General features: G+C 34.3%; 3 protein-coding genes across 3 annotated transcripts; 1 reads left to right on the plus strand and 2 right to left on the minus strand.

The window, feature by feature from the left end:
- Positions 1-587: 587 nt before the first annotated feature.
- On the minus strand, positions 588-3988 carry LOC105141781 (uncharacterized). Its single transcript, XM_011049136.1, has one exon. The coding sequence runs from the start codon at positions 3970-3972 to the stop codon at positions 838-840; it is 3135 nt and encodes a 1044-aa protein (XP_011047438.1). The 5' UTR covers positions 3973-3988; the 3' UTR covers positions 588-837.
- A 1039-nt stretch (positions 3989-5027) lies between these two features.
- On the plus strand, positions 5028-17559 carry LOC105141780 (uncharacterized). The gene is made up of 7 exons (XM_011049135.1): positions 5028-5114; positions 13243-13417; positions 14625-14731; positions 15199-15287; positions 15888-15926; positions 16851-16876; positions 16998-17559. Exons 4-7 carry the CDS (start codon positions 15277-15279, stop codon positions 17390-17392), a joined length of 471 nt encoding a protein of 156 aa, XP_011047437.1. The 5' UTR covers positions 5028-5114; positions 13243-13417; positions 14625-14731; positions 15199-15276; the 3' UTR covers positions 17393-17559.
- Positions 17423-19269, minus strand: LOC105141779 (alpha 1,4-glycosyltransferase family protein). The gene has a single exon (XM_011049134.1). The coding sequence runs from the start codon at positions 19042-19044 to the stop codon at positions 17767-17769; it is 1278 nt and encodes a 425-aa protein (XP_011047436.1). The 5' UTR covers positions 19045-19269; the 3' UTR covers positions 17423-17766.
- Between the last annotated feature and the right edge of the window lie 5949 nt (positions 19270-25218).

Below are 25218 nucleotides of genomic sequence, written 5' to 3' on the forward strand. Positions count from 1 at the left end.
TCAGTTCCTGCATTACAGTCCTTACAGTACAGTCATAATGCTTACAGTTTACACCCTCCGAACCAAGTGCTGGGCCTCCTGGCGGTGCAGGAGCTGCTTTCCCTTCCTCTAAAGCCAGTTTTGTCAAAAATTAAAAATTTACAAAATGAAAATGTAAAGGCTTTGCCATCTGACTTTGGAAGGGGCCATTGCTACAAATGAAAGGCTGATGAAAGAAGTGTTGTACACAAAAGTCCATCTCTTTTCAAAATTACTGTCAAGGCTGTCAGTTGACAGACTTGCCTCTTGACCTTGATTTTTTTGTGTTATTTTCATGGACACATTGGTTTTTATGTATTTTGATGATCCTCCATGGATACCTTGTTGAGAAGGCAAAATTCATGGCAAGTGATATACTGATGGAATTTATCATCAAACCAAAAACCAGCTGAGAACAATGATAAAAAAGATGTCGATGAATTCTTCTGTTAAAGAAAATTTGAATGTTAATTACTTTCCGTAACATCCATTACACAAGAAAAAACCTCTCACTAGTGTCTCCCGTTCGACTCCATTTTCTTGCCCCTCCAAACTCTTTTCTGCCTTGGCCCACCAACCCCTTTCTCTTATTTCAAGTTTTCAACCTCAATCGGCCTATCCAATCACTTAAAAAAAAAAAAAAAGACATACCTTTTACTCTCGTCCCACTTTTCACTCAAAATGTTTATTTGGGACAACTTTTTTCGACATCAAACAGTTGTCTTCACATTCCCCTCCATCACACCAAATTTCGGTGCCCAAATGGGGCTGCTCGTACTATTCTATTGCTATAGCTGTAATTTTTTTACTCTCCGAAACCTACATTAACCGATCTGATAAGCTCGGAAGCCGGCGGAAAAAGTTCAAGCTAGCCGGAGGCATTGGGTCTCTAAACATTGGGTGTCGTAAAAAATAGAATCCTAAGGCCACAGCTACCATTTTTGGTGGAACCACATATAGTATCAATGTTATAGCCAAACACACCGCTATGAACAATTTTGTGGCTCTCGGATCTCTCCAACTCACCAAAGCTTGAACCCTTTCCCCTTGGGTTGCAAAATCACCCAAAACTGTTTGGACTCGGGCTGCCAACATCCTTAACCTGTCATAACGGGCCCTTATAATTTCGGGTGGTTTCATGCTTGGTACTGTGTCGAATTCCTCATCTAGTTCATCCGAGTCAACGGTTTCTGCTTGTGATAACCGGATATCCATGCCTGCCGGTATCTTAGGTCTGAACCTATAGTACCAAACACCAATCAAGAACACATATAAGAACCCTGTTGGGACTACCAATTCCGGATACCAAACAAGCACCAAATACAAAAGATGAACCAATACAGTTGTGACCGAGTTTCTCCATCTTCGAATATCATCCAACCATTTAGCCAACCCGACAGCCCATGCAAGAACCGCTACGATTCGAAACCAATTGGCTTTACTCTTTCTCATGCTCCATGCATGAGAATCCGCATCCAGCATGTACCTGACCACCTCCGGTCCCAATGGTGGCTCGGACCGCGCAAGCCACAAAGAAACCATTTTGGTGGCGGCACCACGCAATGCCTCTTGCTGGGCTACCCCGAGTGGCCGAAGATAGTGCATTTTAGGAAGCAATGGCTGCCCATAAACTGCACAGGTATCCGGTAATAAACTGGGGCAAGCAAACCGAACTGCTAATTCTATCTCACCCATTTTCTTCAACCCGGTTCTTAATAAAACCAACAAAGGATACGAATTCATGTACACCTTGTTGCTCTCCAATGTAGATACTCGTATACGGATTTTCCCTATACGGCAATCAGGTTTATCATCAGACATTTCACCAAACATGTGCCAATTGTCGAAAACGCCAACGGTGAGAACAGTGCTAGGATCATAGACCTGCCAGGTATACTTCTCGTTCCAACGTGGCTCAAAGCTATCCCTGATAGTTCTTGTTCGGACCCATTTTTTGCCATACTTAGCCACACAATAGGCATCGGTCGAACCTGAGCCCCCTCCTTTGGGTTTCATGGGCAGTAACCCACGAGCCCCTAAAATCCCCAGCTCCAAAACCCCAATAGCTGGCTTCCATAGCTGCTTAGCCGTGGGTCTAAAATCACTGCACACGTGCGCCGCTTCATCAAGCACGTGATACCCTCCTTCCAAACAGAGACGCAAATGGATTCTCCCACGGCAGGACCCGCCAGGAGCACATCCTGCTCCCCCAGTGTCACCACCTCCTTCCAACGGGAACCATTTGGATGCCACGTGGCGCTCATCATACCGTTGCTCGATTGAGCTCACGGGAATTATGATGTACCCGAGGAGTACCGCTTCCGTGGTGGTACGGTCCTCCACTAGCAGAATCAATGACTCTTCCAGCGGCTCGCCGGCGACGAAAACTAGGTCATCGATCCATCGGAACGACGTACTATGATTGCTCATGGACCCTCGCCTCGTCCTCGCCGATTGGAATCCCAATTGAGCGTTGATTCTGATCTCCGGAACAGTCAAAGGTGGCAGATTGGACGAAATGTGAAGATCCTGAGCTTCAATGACCGTCACTCTCAAATACCACAGCTTAGGGGACTGGTAAACCTTTGAGCGCGTGTGAGCGACGTAAGGCGCGTCTGAGCTCCACGCTTCAGGAAACGCATCATCAGCTTGAGTCCCAATCCAGACAGAGAGCTGGATATCACCAGAAACCCTATTACAGCTCTGATCAGCGGCGGCGTCACTTTCCAATCGGTACCACTGAGGAGCAAGCGGACTGTCCGGTGGATCCCTCACCGGAACTTCAGAGATATCAAAGCAAACACCGCCGAGAAACTGCTCCGAATGTGCGTCCCAAACGGAGATCTCTAGGTTGCCAGCTGCATTGGGGAGCTGTCCGTCAGTCTTGTTATTATGACCCAATGCAAAAACCTGGTGCCACTCAGGCGAATCCGGTGAGGCACCAGGTCGGTAACTCGCTGGTTCAGACTTCATACGATAAGTTGTTGTCCTTACCTCGACGATAGGACTCTTGTTTTGCGATAAACCACGCGCCTTGACAATTCTGATGAACAAATACTGCATTGGTTCGACAAGATCGTAAGGATGGATCCTCTCCGTCGATTCCGACTTGAATCTGCCAGAAATTACTTTAGGAGAGAAATCTCCGATTGGCCTCCTCAATGTCTTCACTCTGTTATCACCACTGGACGCGACTCTCGTAGTCTGCATCCTCCTCACTTCTGGATGGTACTGAGTGTGGGTTTCCACGTAATGCGGCTCCTCTGGAAGAGGTACTTGTTGCGAACCTAGTGGTGGTTCCGAGTTTACCTGCACCACCGGCGGTGGAGACTCCTCGATAACCACAGAAGGAGGCGAGTGAGTCCCATTATGATGAAGATGTTGGTGGTGGGGGTGGTGATAGTCGTGAACTTCAAAAACTCTGCCTTGCTCCTCAATAACTGCCGGGGATTTTAGCAGCTCTTGATGTTGTAACGTATCTGCATCCTTCCCCGATGGAGCTGGAGCTTGTTGCTGATCCTCTTCAACTAACTCATCGTAATAACAAATTCTCAGACCGATTTCTCCCCTTATCCAGCTGAACACACTTTTCTTCTCAAGAGGGAAGTAAACAATCCCTTCTTCACCTCTTTTAGAAAACTGAGAGCCATACAGTTTAACCCTTCCCAAGAAATGGTTTTTACGGCCGCTACCATTGCCGAATCTCTTGTCATTAAAAACCTCGACTTCTAGCTCTTCGAACTCCATGTTGTTTGGGTCAGAAACGATGAACTCCAAGTTCTCGTTCCACACGGGGTTGAGGTCACGATATTTTGTGGAGGTTCGTTTTCTTTGACCGTCGAAGGTGGCGATGACATAGGCACTGGAGCTTCCCTGACCGTCTTTGGGGAGAAGATCCCGTGCGTCGAGTACTTCTACCAGTAGTTTCCGAACGATATATGGTGGTTGGGCCATGGCTTTTTAGTTTTGTTCTTTCATGGGGGGGCAGTAAATCAAAAACTGTCGTGGTCTTTTGATGGGAAAGTGAAGAAAAGAAAATGGCTTCTGCGGTATGAATTGAAGGAAGTGGACTGGAGAAAGGAAGGTAGAGAAGCGATGATAGCGGGGAGAGCAGCGAATGGGTGCCGCCTCTTCTGTAAGTGAAGGTATTATTTTATTCTTTTGAGGAGTTGCTTTTTGAATTTGTGTTTCTTTCTTTTGTTGCTTATTTGGACTTGTGTAGTCATGTTTACCCCTTTTTTTTATTATTATTCTATTCTGCTTTGCTTTAAGATTTTGAGAGGGAATGTTGGAGGGAAATCGCGAGAGAGAGAGAGAGAGAGAGATGGGGTGTGAAGGGTTGGGGATGAGATTCTTTATTTTATTATCTTTCGCAAGAAAGGGAATGGGATTCTATCCTCTCTTGCCAAGTTTTTTTTTTTTTTTTTCCCGAAAAGGGAATGAGATTTTATGCTTTCTCGCGAAGGTGTTTTTTTTTTTTTTTTTGCTTACAGAATAATTATAGCCCTCGATTACAATTATTCCTTTTCCTTTTCTTTTACCATCTTTGAACCCTAAACTCTCACGTTATTCGTGTCTCCTTGCATTTTTTTATCTCTCTCTCTCTATTCTGTACATCTTTGTGATCACTTGTTCTGTTTCCTTCAAACCCTTCAATGTCTATCCAAACCCACTAACTCTTTACTTTCTTTTCTTTCGGAATTTGAATGGATTTAGCACTGTTTGATTGGAATTTAAATGGAGTCAGTATTGTTTAATAATTGTTCTGGTTTTTTGAGACAGATTATTGATTCTTGTTCAATTGCAGACATGACAGGTCAATGTTTCTAGTTATTTTTCATATTTTATATTTCTTTTCTGATGTTCTGCTTTGGTATCTGATATTGGTATTTTTATCAAGGAGAAGCTATCAAGTTTATATTCTGTGAAGGACCTGATTTGATGTTTGTGTTCAAGTTCTGTACTCATTGTGGAGATTGCATGTCAACTGGTTTGGGACTGATTTTGAGTCAAGAAACTGCTTATCTTGGAAGAGAATCTCTACAAAGGATCCATTGGGTGTTGGTTCATACAATGACCAATGATGCATTCATGAGGTATCCAGACTGCTGATGTCCTTCAGTGTTTATTCAATAACTTGCCTTGTATTTTAGATTTTTCAGGCTCATTTTTAGCTCACTTGGACAAGATAGGAATTACTAGTCATCTAGAACCAAACTGTGTAATAGGTGAATTTGAAGGAGTATCCTAAAATGACTATATATTGCAATCCGTACACGCATTTCAGCTCCTTTACCTGTTCTACTCTTTCACTGTCCAGATATGCTTGGAGTGATGCAAAATATCCTCAATTCCTTAGGAAGGAATATGAATTTAACCCTTTGGAAAACTGGTTTTCAAAATAAAATTTGTTGTGGTATTTATCTCCTTTTATTAGACTTATATATGAATGTTACAGTATGGTTATTACTGAATTTTGAAGAGCTGTTCATATAATTATCATAGTGACGGCAAATGTGCAAACTGATACGGGGAGCATTTTTATATCTCACTAACTAGACTATAACATTATTCCCGATGATAATTTTGTTAATTATGTTGATTATGTTGTTACCAAACTGTAGATCAGAAAGAAAGAAAAACTTACTCGTGAGAATTTACTTTTTTATTTTTGGATTAATTATTTCAGTGCCACTTCAATTACTAGAACCAAAATAATATTCCACAGTATTTTTGTAAATCTTGTCAAGTCAATGCAGAGAATCAAGATGAGAGAAGAAAAAGACAAAACTTTGTTCTTTCAATAATGAAAACTTATCTTATTTCATATGAGTCATGTCACTTTATATATAATTAGAGGAGGCAACTCCTCTAATAACTTGGATCAGGCCCATCCATCATGGGCGGACTAGGCCTAGCCCAATAACTAACATCTCCCACTCACCTATGAAGGACTGAATCTCTTTAATACATTATACCTCAAACTTGCACAAGAATTTCATACTTGACAAACAGACCATGCGACCTGAAGCACACAGTGAAAGGAGCTCCAATATATAAACCTAATACAGGTCATATAGGAGACATCAACCTCATAATTAATTATTCCTTAAAGTGTACTAATATACCCCAAGCATTTTTAGTTACACATGACTGAATATAATTCAATCCCCTAAGAATTTTCATACTCAATCCATCCTTACAATTACAAGTATTCTAAATCATATCAAATCTATTCAAGTGATATGATCTCGACTGGTGAATACAAGTAACAGGTATAGAACTAAAATTACTTTTGCTTTCACTCTCATATCAATCAAATCTGAATTAACTCGCTTTCCTAAGAGTATTCCTTTAAGTCGAATAATTCCATGACTATAGGATATACTTCTAAAGTAGCGATCATTAATACATCACCTCATGATATAGTCAAAAGTCATAAAAGGTAAGACTTTTTTAGATCTTAGATATGATCTTTAGGACTCACATAATAAAGAAGCAGGAATCCATTTTTTTATTCCTGTAATGGTCGCTAGCACATGTAGTATGAAATACATGCTATAGTGGAGCTTACTCTTTTCTTTTCTTAAGACAAAGAGTGTATGTCGTTGCTCTCCTTGTTAGAGAAATACACTATACGAGTCTTAGTCTTGTTGCTAAATGCATAGACTTCAAATCAGAAATTCTCATTTGCTCATTTTTTATTAATGGCAAATGAATAATTTCATACTCGGCTTCAATCATAATAAACACATGAATGGCGGGAATTCATTCATGCCGATTCTTTTATTTAAAAACCTCATCTCGGTCCTAGTCAAGGTGACTTTTTAATAATCATTTTGAGTTAAAATTGCTCCCACTACACCCAAGTTGTTTCTTAAGCATTAAAACTCAAATAGTCTCATTTCTACTCACCTTACAAGTGCTAAAGGTGATTGCTCATGTGAGTGAGCCAATCTAAATCTATCGACATACTATAACAAATTATACTATACGATACTCATAATATATTCATGAAACAAATAATGAATAAAATGATATTCTAAAAGCATTTATTCATTACTTAATCACTATAAACTTTTTGTATGATCCTTAAAACTAATTACATTCTACATAGGCCAAGGGATCTCACATGTCTAACAAATGCATCTCTTGCTGTTGGTTTTATGAGTGGATCTGCAATAATAGAATTTGTAGAAATGTGTATTGCTTCTCTAATATAGTGATATCTTATTTTGATGTGTTTGGTCTTTCCATGGTATTTTGGATCTTTAGCTACAGCTATTGCAGTAGTGTTATCACAATAAATTGTCACTAGGTCTGATGCTGATTTGATAATTTTCAAATGATACATGAAATTTTTTAACCAAACAGCATCTTGTGTTGCTGCGGAACAAGCTACATACTCAACCTCCATGGTAGATAAGGTTAGGCAGGATTGTTTCTTGCTCCTCCATAGTATTGCACTATCATTAAGTAAGAAAACACATCCTAAAGTTGATTTGGATTGGTCAACATCTCCTTCCCAATCAGCATCAGAGAAACCAATCAATCACAAATCTTTCTTTCCTTTGTAACATAGCATGTAATTTGAAGTTTCTTTTAGATATCATAGAATCCTTTTGACTGCCATCCAATGTTTCTCACCAGGGTTTGATTGATATCGGCTAACCAATCCAACAGCATAACATATATCGAGACATGTGCACATTATTGCATACATCAAACTACCGACAACATTGGCATAAGATACTGTGGACATTTTCTCCTTTTTTTCTAGAGTCTTGGGACACATATCACAGCTTAAGCTCAAACTTTTATCAACAGGGGTGTCCATTGGTTTGCTATCTTGCATATGATAACGCTCTAACATCTTTTTGATGTAAGTCTCTTGAGTTAAACCCAAAGTTTTTTAGCGCGATCTCTTATAATTTTCACACCAAGTACATAGCTGGCCTCACCCATGTCTTTCATTTCAAAGTTTGATGATAACCATATTTTAGTAGTATCAATCATCACTTTGTTATTTCCAGCTATTAAGATGTCGTCAATATATAAGGACAATATTATAAAACTATTGTTAGAACGTTTTAAATACACATAATGATCTTCTTCCATCATTGTAAAACCATCCTTAAGGATAGCTTGATGAAACTTAATGTTCCATTGTCTAGAGGCTTGCTTAAGACCATATATGGATCTTTTAAGCTTGCAAACTTTGCGCGCTTGACCTTTAGTCTCAAATCCTAAAGGCTGATCCATATAGATCTCCTCATTTAGTTCTCCATTGAGAAATGCAGTTCTAACATCCATTTGATATAACTCTAGGTCTATATGTGCGACTATAGCTAAAATGAGGCAAACTGAAGTAATCTTCACAACTGGTGAGAATGTATCTTCATAATCAATTTCCTCTTCTTGTGTGTAACCTTTCGCTACTAGTCGAGCTTTATAAAGATCTATTGACCTGTTCACCTTACATTTAATTTTAAGAACCCATTTATTTCCAATGGATCTTCATCTTGATAGTAAATCAACCAAGTCCCAAACTTGATTAATTTTCATTGACTCCATTTCTTCTTCCATAGCTTTAATCCATTCACTTGCTTTAGGACCAGATAGAGCATGACTGAATGTTTTAGGTTCTTCATCATCTTGTGGAGTAATCATGAACGCTTCCCCCTCAATCTCAAATCGACAACGAGGAATTGGTTCATGAATACTTCTTCGAGGTTAAGATTGCTCATGATCTTGCTCCATGAGAGTAGGAATAGATAAAATATCACTCCCACTATGTTTAGGAGGATTAAAAATTTCATCTAAGTTCTCTATTTTATAGCTTGTTATGCCATAATCTAGATTTTTCAATTCATATAATTGAAAATCTTTTTCAACCTCACCTGTCTTTGAAAAAACCTTTTCTAAGAATACAACGTCATGCGATTCAATCTCCGTCACTCTTTTATCAGCTTTTTCACCAATAAATACAAATCCTTTGGAATATTAAAAATATCATATAAAGATACACTTCTTCCCTCTAGGATCAATTTTTCCATATTCATGAGAAGTATTGTGAATATAAGTTGCACACCCCCATGGATGGAAATAATCTAGATTAGGTTTGACATCATTCCATAGTTCATATAGGGTGGATAAGATAGATTTAGAAGGCACACGATTAAGTATGTAAGCAGCAGTTAACAATGCACCATTATCGACCTAACCATGTCAAATAGGGTTCTATTCCTCCTTTCTGCTACACCATTTTGTTGTGGAGTATAAGGAATAGTTAGCTGTCTAGCTATACCTTTTTCATAACAAAAGTTTTTAAATTATTCAGACAAATATTCACGTTCTCGATCAGTTCTTAAAGTTTTGATCTTGACACTTAGTCTATTCTCCACCAAATTGGTGTATCGAATGAAGCAATCCAATGCTTCAGACTTATATGAGATCAAATAAACATGACCAAACTGTGTGAAATCATCTATAAATGTGATGAAATAATTTCCTCTATGTTTTTCTCTAACATTCATTGGACCACAAATGTCTGAATGAATAAGTTGTAATTGACTACTAGCTCTTTTAGCTTTGCCAAATGGTAATTTAGTTGCTTTTCCAGCAAGGCAATGCTCACAAACGGGCAATTTCTCTTTAGAAAGTGATCCTAAAAGACCAACTCTTGCTAATCAATGTAATCGATCTTGCCTAATGTGTCCTAATCTAGTATGCCAAGTTATGATATTACTATCATTAATAGTACTAGAATTTTAAATAATATAAATTGAAGCATCATAATTAATAGATACATTAACGGTGTCTAACACCATAATACCAGAACCATAGAAAATATTATCTAGATGTATTTTTACACAACAACCAACAAACACAATTTTAAAGCCCAATTGGAGTAAAGTAAGAACAAACACAAGATTCCGTCGAACTTCTGGAGCGTAGAGCACATCATGAAGATAAAGTGTGCAACCACCCCGCAAATCCAGTTTGTAGGTACCGATCCCAAGCACAGCAACAGAAGCATTATTCCCCATATATATATATATATATATCTACTTCCTTTTGGAATTCGATGGAATTCCATAAAAGTTGTTCGATCCCTTGCTATGTGGTCAGTTGCTCCTAAGTCTATGGTCCAAAAAGGAACAGATTTAGCAAGCAATAAACAACTGCTAACGTATAAGTTAGAGGGATGATTGTGGTTAAACATTACCTTTGACTCAGTACAGTTACGAGCAAAGTGACTAGGTTTACCACAATTGAAACAATTCATATTCTTGTCTTTCTTACCGCCGCGTTTCCCACGCTTGCGTTTATGTCCACTACTACTTGCTTCTATTCCTCTCTTGCCATATTTGGGACCTTTAGCCTTACCCTTTTTATATTTAGAACCATATGCTTCACGCATCTTTATTTCAGATATAAAAGCCTCGTTTATAGGCTTTTCAGCTTGAAGTCGATCTTCTTCAACCTCGACATGACGAGCAACATCGTCAAATGTTTTAATGTTGTCATTGTGGGTAAGGTTAACATGTATGTGTTCCCAATTACTTGGCAAAGAGCGGATAACTGCTTGGACTTGTTGTTCATCAGTCATCTCATGCCCAACACCCCTTAATTCACTAATCATGTTAGACATGACTGTAAGATGCTGCCTCATCGTTTGATTTTGACGCTTCTTATATCCATTGAATTTGAGGGTTAACTAACGAAGTCTAATAGTGGAGGTTCCTCCATATTGAATCTTTACTGCATCCTAAACAGATTGAGCTGAACAATGCCTTTCAAAACGTAGCATTATATCATTTCTCATGCTGCTCAATATCAAAATGCAAGCTACACGATCCTTGCGTTTATAGGTTTGATATGCTTCTATATCAAGCTTGTGCTGAGCAGTGTTTCCTTGCTCAGGTTCAGTCATCGGTTGTGTGATTGTTTCCAGCATTTCTTGCTCTTCCAGGAGATACTTAATTTTACGATGCCAAACATCGTAATTCTTTTCACTTAGTTTGTCTCCATGGTTCAAATCAGCAATAATACTCTTAGATGCAGCCATATTAAGCTTTATTGACAAGAATTACAAATATTAGTATTTAGTACAATTTAATTGATATATTTTGCCACTCAATTCCAAATTAAATAAATAATAATCTAACACATACAATAGAAATGAAAAGAATGTTAAACACTTAATCAATTTCTATTTGTATGGTCTAATTATTATTGGAAATTTAAACGAGTGCAAAATTATAATTATTAGTTTCAACTAACAACTCCCACTAATATGGTTGCAGATATTATCATATATATGCATATAATGTAATTAAACTTGAATTACATAAATATTCAGTTCACAATTAAATAACCAATCATTTTTTTAAATACAATATTAAGAATAATAAATTTCAGAATTATTTTATATTTTAGGCACATAAGTAGTGTCTCCAATTACGTCATCTACTTCATAAAAGTCATCTCCTCCAAGTTCATTTTGCTCAAACCATGGAATGAATTTAGCAGCAGCATCCAAACGACCTGCGCTTCTTCCAGTGAGTCGTATACCCTTTTTGGCATACTAACATTCCCTCTCAAGTAGCATTTCATCTGCGAGATTGTTGAAATCTAAGGATTCCAGCCTATATTCCAACGATAGTCGCATCAGCATTCATTCTTCAGGTAGAGAATTGAGAACGATTAACATTTGATATTCTATGTAGAATTTATAAACACCACTTATAGCCAGTTTGCTCATTCAATGATACATATAATCAATGTGCTCTTGAATTTTGTGAACAGGATTAAAGGTATAACCCAACAAATGATACCAATGTTGATTAATTTGTTCTTGCCTATCCACAACAACAAAATATTCTAAAAGCACATAAATATTATATTTAATATTTAATTAAAGCATGTATCATCATATATATTAAAAAAATATGAAAAAATTAAGTAATTTATTTTAACAGTAAATTGACACTACTATTTAACAATTTATATTAATAAAAAATATTAATTTTTTAAATATTATTGTTAATATTAATAATTATTAATATATACTAGCTGCCACACATCTTTTAAAAGATGTGTTCATTCAATTTTTTTTTAATAACTGCCAAATGGCAGTTATCATGTAGCTAAATGGAAATTTACAATTTCCATTACCAAATCATTACCTGATGGGAATATCAAATGGAAATTAGTTTTCATTATCAATTCACTTAATTGCCGAAAAATAATTATTATTAATTTTTTTTAATTATCAAATGACAATTAATTAACTATCAAATAACTCCAATTGACTACGTAAATTGAAAATGAAAATGAAAACATTCCTATCTTCATTTTCATCGTCAATTTATACAGGAATTGATAAGAAAATTATTCAGTTACCATGCAAATTTTTTTTTCTAATTTATTATAGAAAAGACAAATTTATTATTAAATTACTTCATAAAATTTTATAAATTCAAAATTCTCAATAAAAAGAATTTTTTTAACACAAAATTTACATCTACCGTTCATATAATAGTAGATATACTGCATAAAAGCAATATTAAAAAAAAATATGGCTATGATACCAATGTAGATCGGAAAGAAAAACTTACTTGTGAAAATTCGTTTTCTTATTCTTAGATTAATTACTTCAGTGTCTCTTCAATTACTAGAACCAAAGTGATATTTTACAGTACGAACGTCTTTGTAAATCTTGTCAAGTCAATGCAGAGAATCAAGATGAGAGAAGAGAAAGATAGAACTTTGTTCTTTCAATAATGAAAACTTATATTATTTCATATGAGTTATGTCTCTTTATATATGATTAGAGGAGACGGTTACTTTTTTCAGTAACTTCTCTAATAACTTGGATTAGGCCCATCTATCATGGACGGACTACACCTAACCCAATAACCAACACAAACAAATCAAAAGGAGAGAAAATTTAAATGAAAATTCAATACCCTTTCATTAAAGAGATTAGTGCAGGAATAGAGGTTGTGCTTGTTCTCTGAACTAGAGGCTTCTATGGATTGGTCCACTGCTCTGCTTCAGGCGAATACTGTCAACTACAAAAACTTCATCTTGATTATTATGAGAAAAAATTTCTTCCATAATTTTATTTGTGCAGGTAGAAGACACATTGATCTGAATTTAATCTATCCACGAAATTTCCTTCATTGATAATTAATCTCTAGTTTTCTTGTTTCACAGGTGTAATGCCTTTCAGACTGCACATTGTCCCCCCATCCACAGTCAGTTCCATTGGCTGGCACGCAAAAGAGCATCCATATCTAAATCTGGTTAGCTTGATAAAAAGCCGTAGGTAGTTTATGGTACCATCATAACCCGGCACGCTTCATATTCTTTGAATCACTCTAGAGGTCAGGTACTGCCCGTCGTGGCCCTTGTTTATTTTTATTAATAGTTGCAGCAAATTTGTTGGCTAGGAGATCTGATTTGTAGCAAGGATCATATTGCACTATTCATTCCTGTCCACTGAAACCTTTATCTATGCTTTGAGCCCCAGCTGCATTCTTCAACCCCACAAACTCTTTCAGAATGAGTAATCTATGTCCTAGTAAAACCCCTCTATACTTGTAAAGCACCACTACCCTGATTAAATAGGAAACATCGATAGATAGTGGAATGATAACCAGTATCTTTCCTCCAACTTATCTCATCAAGCCAAGCTTCTACTATGTTTTTTCTTTCCTAGAAAGGGCAAGTCTAAGTAGGAGCTAGTACTTTGATCCCAAGATCTTGTAGCGAGGTTTTAAGAGCTTATAGCCATGTATGGAGTCCGTATATATCTTGACACAACAATCAAGTCTGCATGAGGGTTATTTTTGAACAGAGCGTCCACGACTGAGAGTTCCCTTGCTCTGAAGATTTTTGCTAATGAAAAGCCACATCCAGTGGAACTTTATAGTGCACTTATTGTCGAAAATTTCCAGATCTTGAGCATGAGATTTCTTGCTCAAGTCGTTCAAATTGAGAATATTGAGTTCTGGCAGCTTTTTTTTTTTTTTTTCCCCTGAACCTTCCAATCTTTTCTTGTGACATCTAAATTTACCAATTTCTTGCTTCCTGGCAACCAGTGGTATGCTTCTAAGTGGTGGTTGGTGTTGAATTTTGGTTATAAAAATACTTTGGTGGTTGAAAATTTCTCCATTTCTTAGGTCTATGGTGTATATAGAAAAAATTAGTGATGATACTGTCAGCATAGATCATGAAGAATATAGCATTAAATCAAGAGGTTAAGATTTGATTTTTGGCAGTATGGCTGCTTAGCTGGTAATTAGAATTTCGAGATAAATTTTTTTCAATGTCTTGAAAAGTAAATTGGGATAGAATTTTCGTGGAAGAGAAATTTTTCTTGAGGAACTCCAATGATAATTACACTGAAGTGCCAATACATGCATAGGATGGAATGGTTTTAATGGCAAGAATTTGTGTAGCTTAATCTGAACAAGTTGTCTGGGTTTGAACATTCTAAACGTGACAAGTCATTTAATAAAAATCATAGAGTGGTTGATCTGCATAAATGTGGAATATAAACATTTGTTTATGATCGTTTAAGCCCTGTAATGCAGGTTACAGAATGGATTGGTTGGGGACTCCTTATGGGGGTATAAACCTGCTACAATTTGACAAACTATATCCGTAGTTGCGGGTTTCAAGATGATATTCTGGTTTATTGGTATGCTATAAAACCTCATGTTTCATCCTGTTTCTGCATAAATTTGATGATTTTATTGATTCCATCTCATCTTCAAAAACCTCGGGAAATGATATCAGTACATCTTTTAGATTTTTATCTTGGTACGATTGGTTTAATGATTTTACAAGTTTACAACTTCAACAAGGGTGATTTCCGTTTAGTGAAGTTAAATTATATTCTGGTTTTTCTAAGTTAGCATTCATATAAATTTATATTCTGGTTTTTGTACCCTAGCATTCATGAATTCTCTTTCTTTTTCGTTGAGGTATTCCATTTCTTTTACTGCATTGTATCTTATTTTGCATGCAATGGTACAATATCCTGTTTAACATTTTAATCTACCAGTAAATTCTTAAAATCAGTCGAAGGATAATATGACATATGACTGCGAAATTTATACATTTGGTTTACGTGCTTACGAGATTGTCACCGTTATTTGGTTCCAGGATCAAAATGCTACTTGCTGTTCCTAGTGATGGTCAATCACGGAACTGGTTGAGCCTAGAAGCTCTCCAACCTAGTAGATGGCTTTCGGGTGAATCAACGAATTTTTCAGCCATTAACATTGATGTACTGATAAGAATTACCTCACAGACAAGACTCGCTAAAACTTGATGAATATCTAGGAACAGAGATTCAACATCCGGATTAGACAATTATTTCTAACAAAATCATCAGATTTATCCAATTTGGACGGGTTTTACCAGGAGTTTGTACATTTGTCTTGAGGGGATTGTTTATTAATGCATCTTTAAAATGCCTGAATAAGTTGTTATCATCTCGTTTCTCTTTCGAAGCCAAGAGTAGTTACTGTAAGCTTTAGTTCCAAACTGAATCTATTCATTCGAGCTAGCTTATGCATTTCTGATCTGACTGCCATTTAAATCAAGCAATAACTTGGAGATTAATACTCTCATAACCTCTGGATGATGATGTTCAAGACATGGATGTTATCAGATACCATAATCCTTCGAAAGACACGAATAATCTACTATTGAAGTCAACTGGCATGGTATCCTCTTCTGGAACTACCTAATTAATAATCAAGTCCAAAACAACGTAGGTGCACAAATGCAGCTTGCTATAAAATATATCCATGTTCAGCTCCTTTCTATAACCTGCAAATTTTCGTCAGGTATAATCTGGGTATGCAAACTCAAGGCATCGACAGCAGGTATGATTCTATCCACAGATCTATGGACAGTCAAGTGCCTGGATTATACCATCCAACTCTTCTGTCAATTTGTATCTGCTTCTGGATTTGTTTATTTATTTCCTTTCTAACCTCCACGACATTATCAATTACAGAGGTCATATTTTAGGGGTGTTGTTGTATCCCTTGTTCTGACATCGTATCTACTCTGCCAGTGCAATCTTGTGGAAGCCTCTTAACTTGACGCCCTAGGAAGTAACTTTACTCGGTGACCAAGCCCATCTTATGGCTACCATAGTCATTTCTTCTTTAAGATGATGAAGTAGGTTCGGCCACGGCCGTTGGTTTTTGAGCGAGGATTTTGAGATGAAAAATGGTAAAATGACTATCAGAAACGTTTCTAACCAGCTAAAAGGACACCCCAGGACTTCTGAATTCTCCATTATGTTTTTTGCGTATTTCTTTGGTCAAGAAGGAGAATGCATTTCTCATTAATGGTCTAAATGTGTCAGCATGAATGGTCTTCTTTTGACGGGACGTTTGATTTATATTTTTTTGGTCAAAGTATTATTGTTTTAATTTTTTAATTTTTTTTTAATAATTAACTCAGGTAAATTCAGGCTTTACTCCAGGTTTAATAAGTATAATTTTTCCTACCAGATTAAAAAAGAAAAAAGAAAAAGAAAATCCTGTTGTGTTGATTATCAGTATTGAACTCTGTCATATGAGCGAAACGCGTTGAAGATGGTATTGTTTTCATCTGGACGCAACCATTCATCTGCCTTTATTTCTGATTTTCTGCAATTATTTTCCTTGTGTTCGTGGTTTGACGAATACTTTCGATGGCTTGGCTTGTTTGCGAAGTAACCCTTAATAATTATTTCGTATTCAATTACGTTTCCAAGTTCAGGAGTGATTAATTTCAACTGCGGCTGTCTATTACAGAAGTGTCAAGGATTTGCTAGCGTTAGGCAAGTGATCTCTGCTCTTGTATTTTTATGCCCGAAGTGCCCACTTTGATTTCTCAAAGATACAGAATAGGAACAACATTTTGCTATGGCCGGCTTTCCTAAATCTCTTCATGGATTTTAGAATTAGCGGCATCTTGTTCTTCATTCTCTGCCTCTCTCAAAAGTAGCAGTGTGCCGGACTTGATGAAAGTTGAAAGCCTATCTCTGAGGAGATTATTTGACATGGAGCACACTAGTTTGGCAACCCATTTTCAGGATTCCAGTGGCTCGCCGATAATAAATCCTATCCCTCTATGGGGCAGTGATACTGATCCATGGGCATCCATCAGACAGACTGGGACTTCTGGGTCCGATGAACCTAGTAACTTTACTTCTGGCAGCAGCAGGCATGGCGACTACGAATCCAAGGATGGAAAGGCAAAGAAAAGCAATCGCAAGTTAACCAGGAAAAAATCGTTTCGGAGTTTGCCAGGACTTCGTTTATGGAGATTCAGGCGGTCTAGTGAAAAGGCTTAGGATTATGATTTGTGGTAAGATTTCCTGAAATTAGAATGTAACCTTAGTTCGTTTCCTGTTCAAGAAAAGAAAAGATCATAACCTTTTTTTACAAAATCAAAATGTTGAACGAAACAATCAGCTGCCCATAATTTGGAAGAAAGAATGATCTTGCAACTTCGTTGCAAGAGATTTGTTTTTATATTATTTACGTTGGAACAAAAAAATAATGAAAGATAATTAAAAGGGAGATAAATGGAATCAACATAGAAAACAAGTAAAACACCGACGAGTGTGCTCGTCTTTTAATCAACTGGAGGATCCTGTTGATTCTGCGTCTGATGATTCTGTACCGGTGCAGCCATACTCTACACATTTCTGTTCATAGATTTTCTTCAAGAACTGTATTTGTATTCGCAAATTACACAGTGATCTGATATCAATCTACCCATGACACTTCCTTCTTCAATGCTGAATTTACTGCTCTGCCTGTTCCATAAGTGTATCCCATAAGTCTCCCCACTTAGCTGAAGTAGCTTGGCATTTACCCATCTTGATTCTACTTTGTTTTCTGGTTTCTTGAAAAAACCACCGATCCTGTTCCAGCCAACTGGATAGAATGCCATTGGAGGCAAGATTGTAAAGTTATACCCCGGTCTTTCAGCCACTTTCTGCACTACTCTGGAAACCAAATAGGGCCCATTATGCCCCCATTTGTTTCCATCAAAAGTCGAAGCAAATTCTTCTATGAACTTGAGTAGAAGTGGATGGTTCATATCAAAGACAAGAACCGCATTGTTCAATCTGGTCCAACTCCTGGACACATCAATGCTTTGTGCTCCAATTGCGTTCCTCAAGTCAGCAAAACTTTTCAGGACAATGAAATCTGTATCCAAGTAAATCCCTCCAAACTTGTATAAGACTGCAAGTCTAATGAGGTTTGATAGATTCTGAGCCAAAGGAATTTCACCAGGGTCTTTGTTCCCACTCTTTATCTCCTCAAACCAAGTTTCAGCTGGGGTGTTCTTGAACAAAAAGGACAAGTCAGGTGTGATTGCAGCAACTTTGAACTTGCGGTCAAGAAGTGGTTTCAGAATCCTATACCCTTGTATGGAATCCAGCTCTCTTGATAGAATCAATAAGCAACCATGAGGGTGGACTTTGAACAAACTTTCCAGGGCCAGGAACTCCCTTCTTCCAAAGGATTCTACCGGCGAAATCCATGTCATGAAGAATTGAACATCGCACTCACTGTTGAAAAACTCAAGAACTCGACCGAGAAATTCCTTGGTCAGGTTGTTTGACTTCAAAATCTCAAACTCCGGCACCTTCTTCCGAAACCATTCGATTCTTTCTTCTACTGTGAGGCTAAAAGGCGGAATTACAGAACTCTGATGTTCACTACGATCAACTTCCTTAATCTCTTCTTGCATAGAACGAAGTGGTTGCTTAATGACAGTAGACATGATTTGTCTTTCAGTTATGCGAACATGTAGCTCCCCAGAAATTTCGTTGGTGCTAGCAGAAGATGATAGTAAGGCAATGGTAGAAATGATACCGTTTGCATAGACAAAAAAGATCGTAGCAGTGAATGCTATGGCAGACAGGATAGGGGTTCTGGCACGACAAAGTTGCTGGTGATCAAACATCTTGTGAGAAACTTTTCTCATCATGGCTGTTGTTGAATGAAAGATATGGATATGAATATCAGGGATATAAATTCTATAGAAGAAATGTCAGATGTGAAGGATCTTTCCCAGTGGTTGTGAATTACATGAAGATAGAAGTTCCAAGGAGGCTGCGACACAAAGTCTGTTGAATATTCGTGGCTAGTCTAAAATTTTGTGCTGTGGTCTGAGTTTGAAATATTCTTCTAAGCCTGGTTTATGCCCCCAAAAACCTAATTAATTACTCTAATTGATTTATAAATAACACAGAAGCACAAGAGGGATTTTAGTCAATTAATTACTCTAATTAAGTCATCCTTATGATAATTAAATATTATAAAATAAAAAATATTCGGCTGAAATTCTTTAACTTGGAGAAGCTGCCAGCACCAATGACACAGCTCAAGACTTTCATTAATTTTAAGTTTTGGAAGTGATTATATTTTAAAGTATTTTTTATTTTAAAATATATTAAAATTTTATTTTTAACATTAACACATCAAAACAATATTTTATCCTCAATATCAAACAATATCCAAGACAAGAAGACGAGATGATTAAAATATGTGTCTCATCGATCTTGTAATCTCAGGCAAACTACAATGTTTTACATGTCCTTAATTTAATCAATATTTAATTCTTGGTTGCAGATTCATTTGATTGGATGATCTCTAGCATGATCTGACCCCATGTTCGGTTGATCTTACCTTAATTTTCATATAATTCACCTCGAAAGATGGCCTCCCAGGAAGGCACAATTAATAATTACGGAAAAAAATATATCAAATAAAGTAAACATATATTAGATAAATCGGAAAGTATGATTAAAAAAATCAGATGTAGTAAAAAAAAAATTCGATCTAAGATTAGTGAGAAACAGAAGAAAAAGTCTTGCCGCTGGTGATTAATCCACTAATTTCCATTGAATTTGTTCAATGAATGAGTTTTTCATTTTACAGGTTATTCTTTAGTCTCTAGATTTTAAATACAAGTATAAATTAATTTATTGAAAATCTATAGTTTATTCTTATAATTTTCGTTGACCATTTTTGTTTTATTAAAACATCTAGATTTTCTATGGAATCTCTCGTTATATGATTTTCTTCATGAATTTAAATTGTCAAATGATATATTGGGATTTAGAAAAAAAAAACTAACAAATATTTTAATAAATAAAAACCTAAGAAACAAACAAAGTTTAAATCTTTCAAATGTATAGTTCAACCCAGAGACAAAAATAATAATTTTTACTCAAAATCACATATCCTTTTCCAGTCGATTCGCCGTTATATCCATTTAATGGTGTGAAGACAGGTTGGCCTCTCAATCTAGGTTTAGAATTTCGGATCAGCATATATATATATTATGATTGACCTGCACCATTTTACAGATAATTAAGTTTTTGTTTATTTTTATAGTTTATTTTAAAAGTATAGTTAAAATTTATTTTTTTTATGTTTTCAGATGATTTTAATGTACTAATATAAAATATTATTTTTATAAAATAAAAAAATAATATATTTTTAAATAAAAAACACTTAAAAAAAACAGTTAACAGATATCCCTTTAAATCATTTTGGTCTCCATTATTTGGCAGAGGAAATGTCACCAACACCAATTTCATAATATTATTTTTTTCGAAGAAAAGTTAATTATCAAGTGGATTAAGAAAAATAGCGAGAGGACACCATATGAGTGTCACACACTCTCGGCATCCCATTATAATTAAATCCAAACACACCGACAAAGTATGTTCTGAATGTTTTATTAACAAGTTGAACCGAAAAAGGACTTAATTTTGTTCTAAAATGATCTAAAAACAACTAGCCACCTTCCTAGTACGTGTTTTGTGTTTGGTTGTGGATAGAATTAAAAATTAATTTATAATATATAAAAATATGTAGATGATGTTTATTTTTTAATATAAAAAATATTAATTTGAAGTGCAAATTGAAAATTTAACGTGTGTTTTTTTATAAAAATAAATCAATAATTGAATAATAATTAATATATCTAATCTCGTGCAATGTGAACATATTTAATTTTTCTTATTTACTCTAATGAAACAAAATTTAGCTATTTGAAATGAGAAGAAAAAATGTATTTCTCCTATCTAAATATTTTTTTTATTAATGCACTCCAAATTGTTTTTAGTAAAAACATGCTTTAAAATGTGGTAAAGTTATATAAAATTGCAAGTACTGTTTTTTAAATAAAAATCCATCTTGGTTTAAAAAAATTAATAACAAAACATTCAAATAAAGTCTGAGTATTTTATATAGGATTAAAGTGAAAAACAAATGTGATAATGTTATTTAAAAAAAGCCATTAAAAAATTTAAGAGAACTAAATTCTATTTTAATTGAATATTCATTTGTTTTTTTCATATTAAATATATAATAATTGAAAATAATATTAATATTCCCATAAAAACCCATGAAAAACTTGAATAATGATTTAAATATAATGTTAATTTTTCATAGTGAGTTCAAATGTAAATAAAAAAGTTAAAATTAAAAAATATCATCAAAAAATCAAAGTTGATTGGGGTGTACTGCACGTGCCAACAAATAAAATCCATAATCTTTTGGTATATGTAACATCACTTGACATCTAAACAATAATTCTCATGATGGCAATGTAAGAGTCGAGACGTCTCATTTGGTGTGTGGTGACACGTGTAATTATTAAAAAGCATTGTATTACTTATAATTATTTTTTTCTCTCTTTAATCCTTTTAATATTTACATTGTTTATTTAAAATTTCAGAGTTATCCTCTCATTTACTAATATTTAAATTTTTATCATTGTTATTTTATTTCTAATTTTTATTCTTAATTCTTTAATTAAATTTAGATTTTTTTTTCAATTTCATCATTGAATCCATAACCATAATTTATTATTGTTTTCAAATATAATCCTTATTATTTTGATTTTGATTTCTTTTTTTTTTTTAATATTTTTGTAAATTTATTTTTTCTTTTCAATCCCTTCCTTCAATTTAAAATTTTAGGTTGGCCTCTTATTATTATTTTTATTTCAAATTTGTTTCTAATTCTGTTAGTTACTTTTTTTTTCTTTGGTATAATTATTTCTTTTCAATTTTATCATTTGATATTTGATTTGTTGAAAATTAAGTTTGGTGGTTTTTTCAGATGAAACGCTATAACATAGCGATTCAAGCCATGATAAAAAAGTTAACATGGGTTACATTGTTTATTTTTCAAAATGGGTTTCATGATTTTCTTTCAATCAAACTATCTTGATCTCATAAATTAAGTTACAAGTTTGATTGGTTGACTTATATATTTTTTTGAGTAATTTTTTTATATTTATTTTTAATTTCATCCTTCACAATTGAGTTCTTTTTAAAATTAACTTTTATTATTTTTCTCATTTTACTTTTTATTAAGTTATCTTATTTGTATGATCTGACTCACAAGGTTTGACGATCTTATCTATATTTGTAGGTGTTTTATTTTTTAGGCCATTTTTTGTAACAAATTTTATTTTTTATTTTTATCATTTTATATTTGAATTGTTGGGGATTGATTATCATTACTTTTTTCAATTTGCTTTATATGAAGTTGACCCAGCCTTACGACCTTAGTTATGAGTTTTTCATACTAGCTCGAGTTGACTCAAGACATTTTATTTTTTATTATTTTTTTTAATCTCATATTTTAACATTAAGTTATCTTGAAATTGAACTTTGTAATTTTTTCATTCTTGATAAGCATTGGTTTCATGACATGGTTTTGAGTTTGCCATACTAGTTCGGGTTAATTCAAAACACTTTATTTTTTATTATTTTTGTTCCAATCTCTTTTAACATTAAGTTATTGTGAAATTTATCTAGCTTTGTAATTTTTTCACTCCTTATAAGCATTTTTTATTATCTAGCTTTGTAATTTTTTCACTCCTTATAAGCATTTTTTTAATCTTTGTTATCACCTTTTTTTTTAAAATTTGGTTTATTTATTGTAGTTATTTTTTTCCTATCATATATATTAACCACCTTTTTTGGAATAATAATTAAGAATATTTTGGATATAAAAAAATATTTCTATTAAATTTTAAACTTTGGGCAGGAGCTCAAGGAAGCTGTTATAATATGTTTATAGCTTTTTAAATAACTCGTCCACGTAGACCTTCAAGATAGTTTGCCCCTTGAGCAATTAAATGTATTTGGGTTAATTAAGATATGCTAAATGAGCCAACTTCTACTTATAAAAAAAAAACCTGCCTGTACACATGTTGATATATATATATATATATATATATATATATATAGATCTTGGATTATGGTAAAATTATGTCAAGTATTATTGGATAGATTATTTGTGTGTTGATTTTGTGAAAATTCTCTCTGAGCACGCATCCACAAGGTTTGTGAAGGCCACGACACGTTATGTTGAAATTGATATATAGTGATGATGACTCTTGAATATAAGAGCAAACCATGGCTGTCATCACTTAGCTACAGCGTTCTATACTCTTTTATTTTTTATTTCCTTTTTGAGACCATTATTGCTAATTTCCTAACCTAATCTTCAGACCCTACAAGTTTCTTTTTATAGTTCTTCTTGTTCCAACATTAGGTTTTCTTCTTCTTCTTTTTTTATTATTTAAGGTATATTCTATAGTCGTATCAAGACCAAGTCCATGTCTGTAATCCTATAAAAAACAAAGCATCCACGTCTGGACTTAGATAAATCATAATTATTTCAGAAAACCAGGTTTGAAGTTATCCAAGAAGCATAGAATAAACGAGGAATTACATCACCATCGTCTCAATCATTGGTAATGGTCTCATCATTCATGTACGAAAATTTCAATCCGTATTTCTATTAATAATTTATTTATAATTATTTTACCTATAGATCACAAATGAAAAATATCTATTAAAAAACACTAGTTAGTAATTTCTAATTTATCAATAAATCCATTATTAATAAATTTATCATCATTAATGTTATAAATAAAAAATTAATGCTAAAAAATGAATCCACTTCATTTCATAGATAATTTTTTCAGTATAATGTAACATATCATTGATTATAGAACTATATATAATTTTATTATTAAAATTATATATTATTGATAGAATATTATTAGTAATTTTATCAATGAGTTAATAATAATAATAATAGTATATGCAGTCATTCTCTTATAACTTTGCTTATAAAACTTACATATTATTGTAGTGTTTGTTTTTTTATGTTAGTATTTACTAAAAGATTTAATTAATTAGTAAATATTACTGTAATATATTAATAAAACAATTCTATCAATATTTTTATTTTTATTTATTAATTTTCTAGTAATAAATCCCATCCTTTCGAACGCAAGTTTCCTCGGCAACGTTGTCTTATGGGATGATGAGTGCTTGCAATGTTCAACAACATCTCATAAATTTAGGTGTCCTCTCCCATAGCCTCTAAATCTTAGTCCATATTGGTTTGCATTATCAGTGCTTCGACACAAATTCACTATCAGTTTTTAAGGCTGCCATGATCAGTCGGGCAGCTTTAGAATATTAAGACTAAATGACAACCACTTTGTAAAGGGATTGCAACAAGAAAAAGTTGATTTTTTTCTAAACTCTTTTTTGTCTCTTTGCAACTTATAACAACTAAATGCATTCGGTCGCAGAAACAAGCTGTAATGGAATTGCATTTTGAAACAAAAATTTCGTTTGCTAAATTAAATTGCCCGCCAGGAACACTTGTTATTGGACTTTGGCTACCTTCGATTCGTGGACAACATTGAGGTAAGATGTGGTTTCTTGCTTTCATTTCAGCTATATTATGATGTTATTTGTATATGTGTGTATGTATTTTACCCTATGAATGTTGCTTGAATTAATTTTTAGCTGCCCCTCTTTGTTAACAGTATTGATTATAATGTATAATAATATTTAATTTAAGTAATAATTGGTTGAAGTTTCTCATGTTAAGTTTGAAACAAAATAATTTTGCTAAAACATAACATTACTATTTAAAATACCATATAACTTTGTAAGAATAAACACTACAACCTTAAGAACAATGCAAACATTAAACTAATCATGAACAATATATCTCAAAATTAAAGTGAATATTTAATCTTAAACATAATATTTAGTATACTTGCTTAACTTAGGATGAATAACAAAGATTTAAAATCATATGTTACCAA

Source organism: Populus euphratica, unplaced genomic scaffold (genome assembly GCF_000495115.2).
Source record: "Populus euphratica unplaced genomic scaffold, PopEup_1.0 scaffold130.1, whole genome shotgun sequence".
Classification (NCBI taxonomy): domain Eukaryota; kingdom Viridiplantae; phylum Streptophyta; class Magnoliopsida; order Malpighiales; family Salicaceae; genus Populus; species Populus euphratica.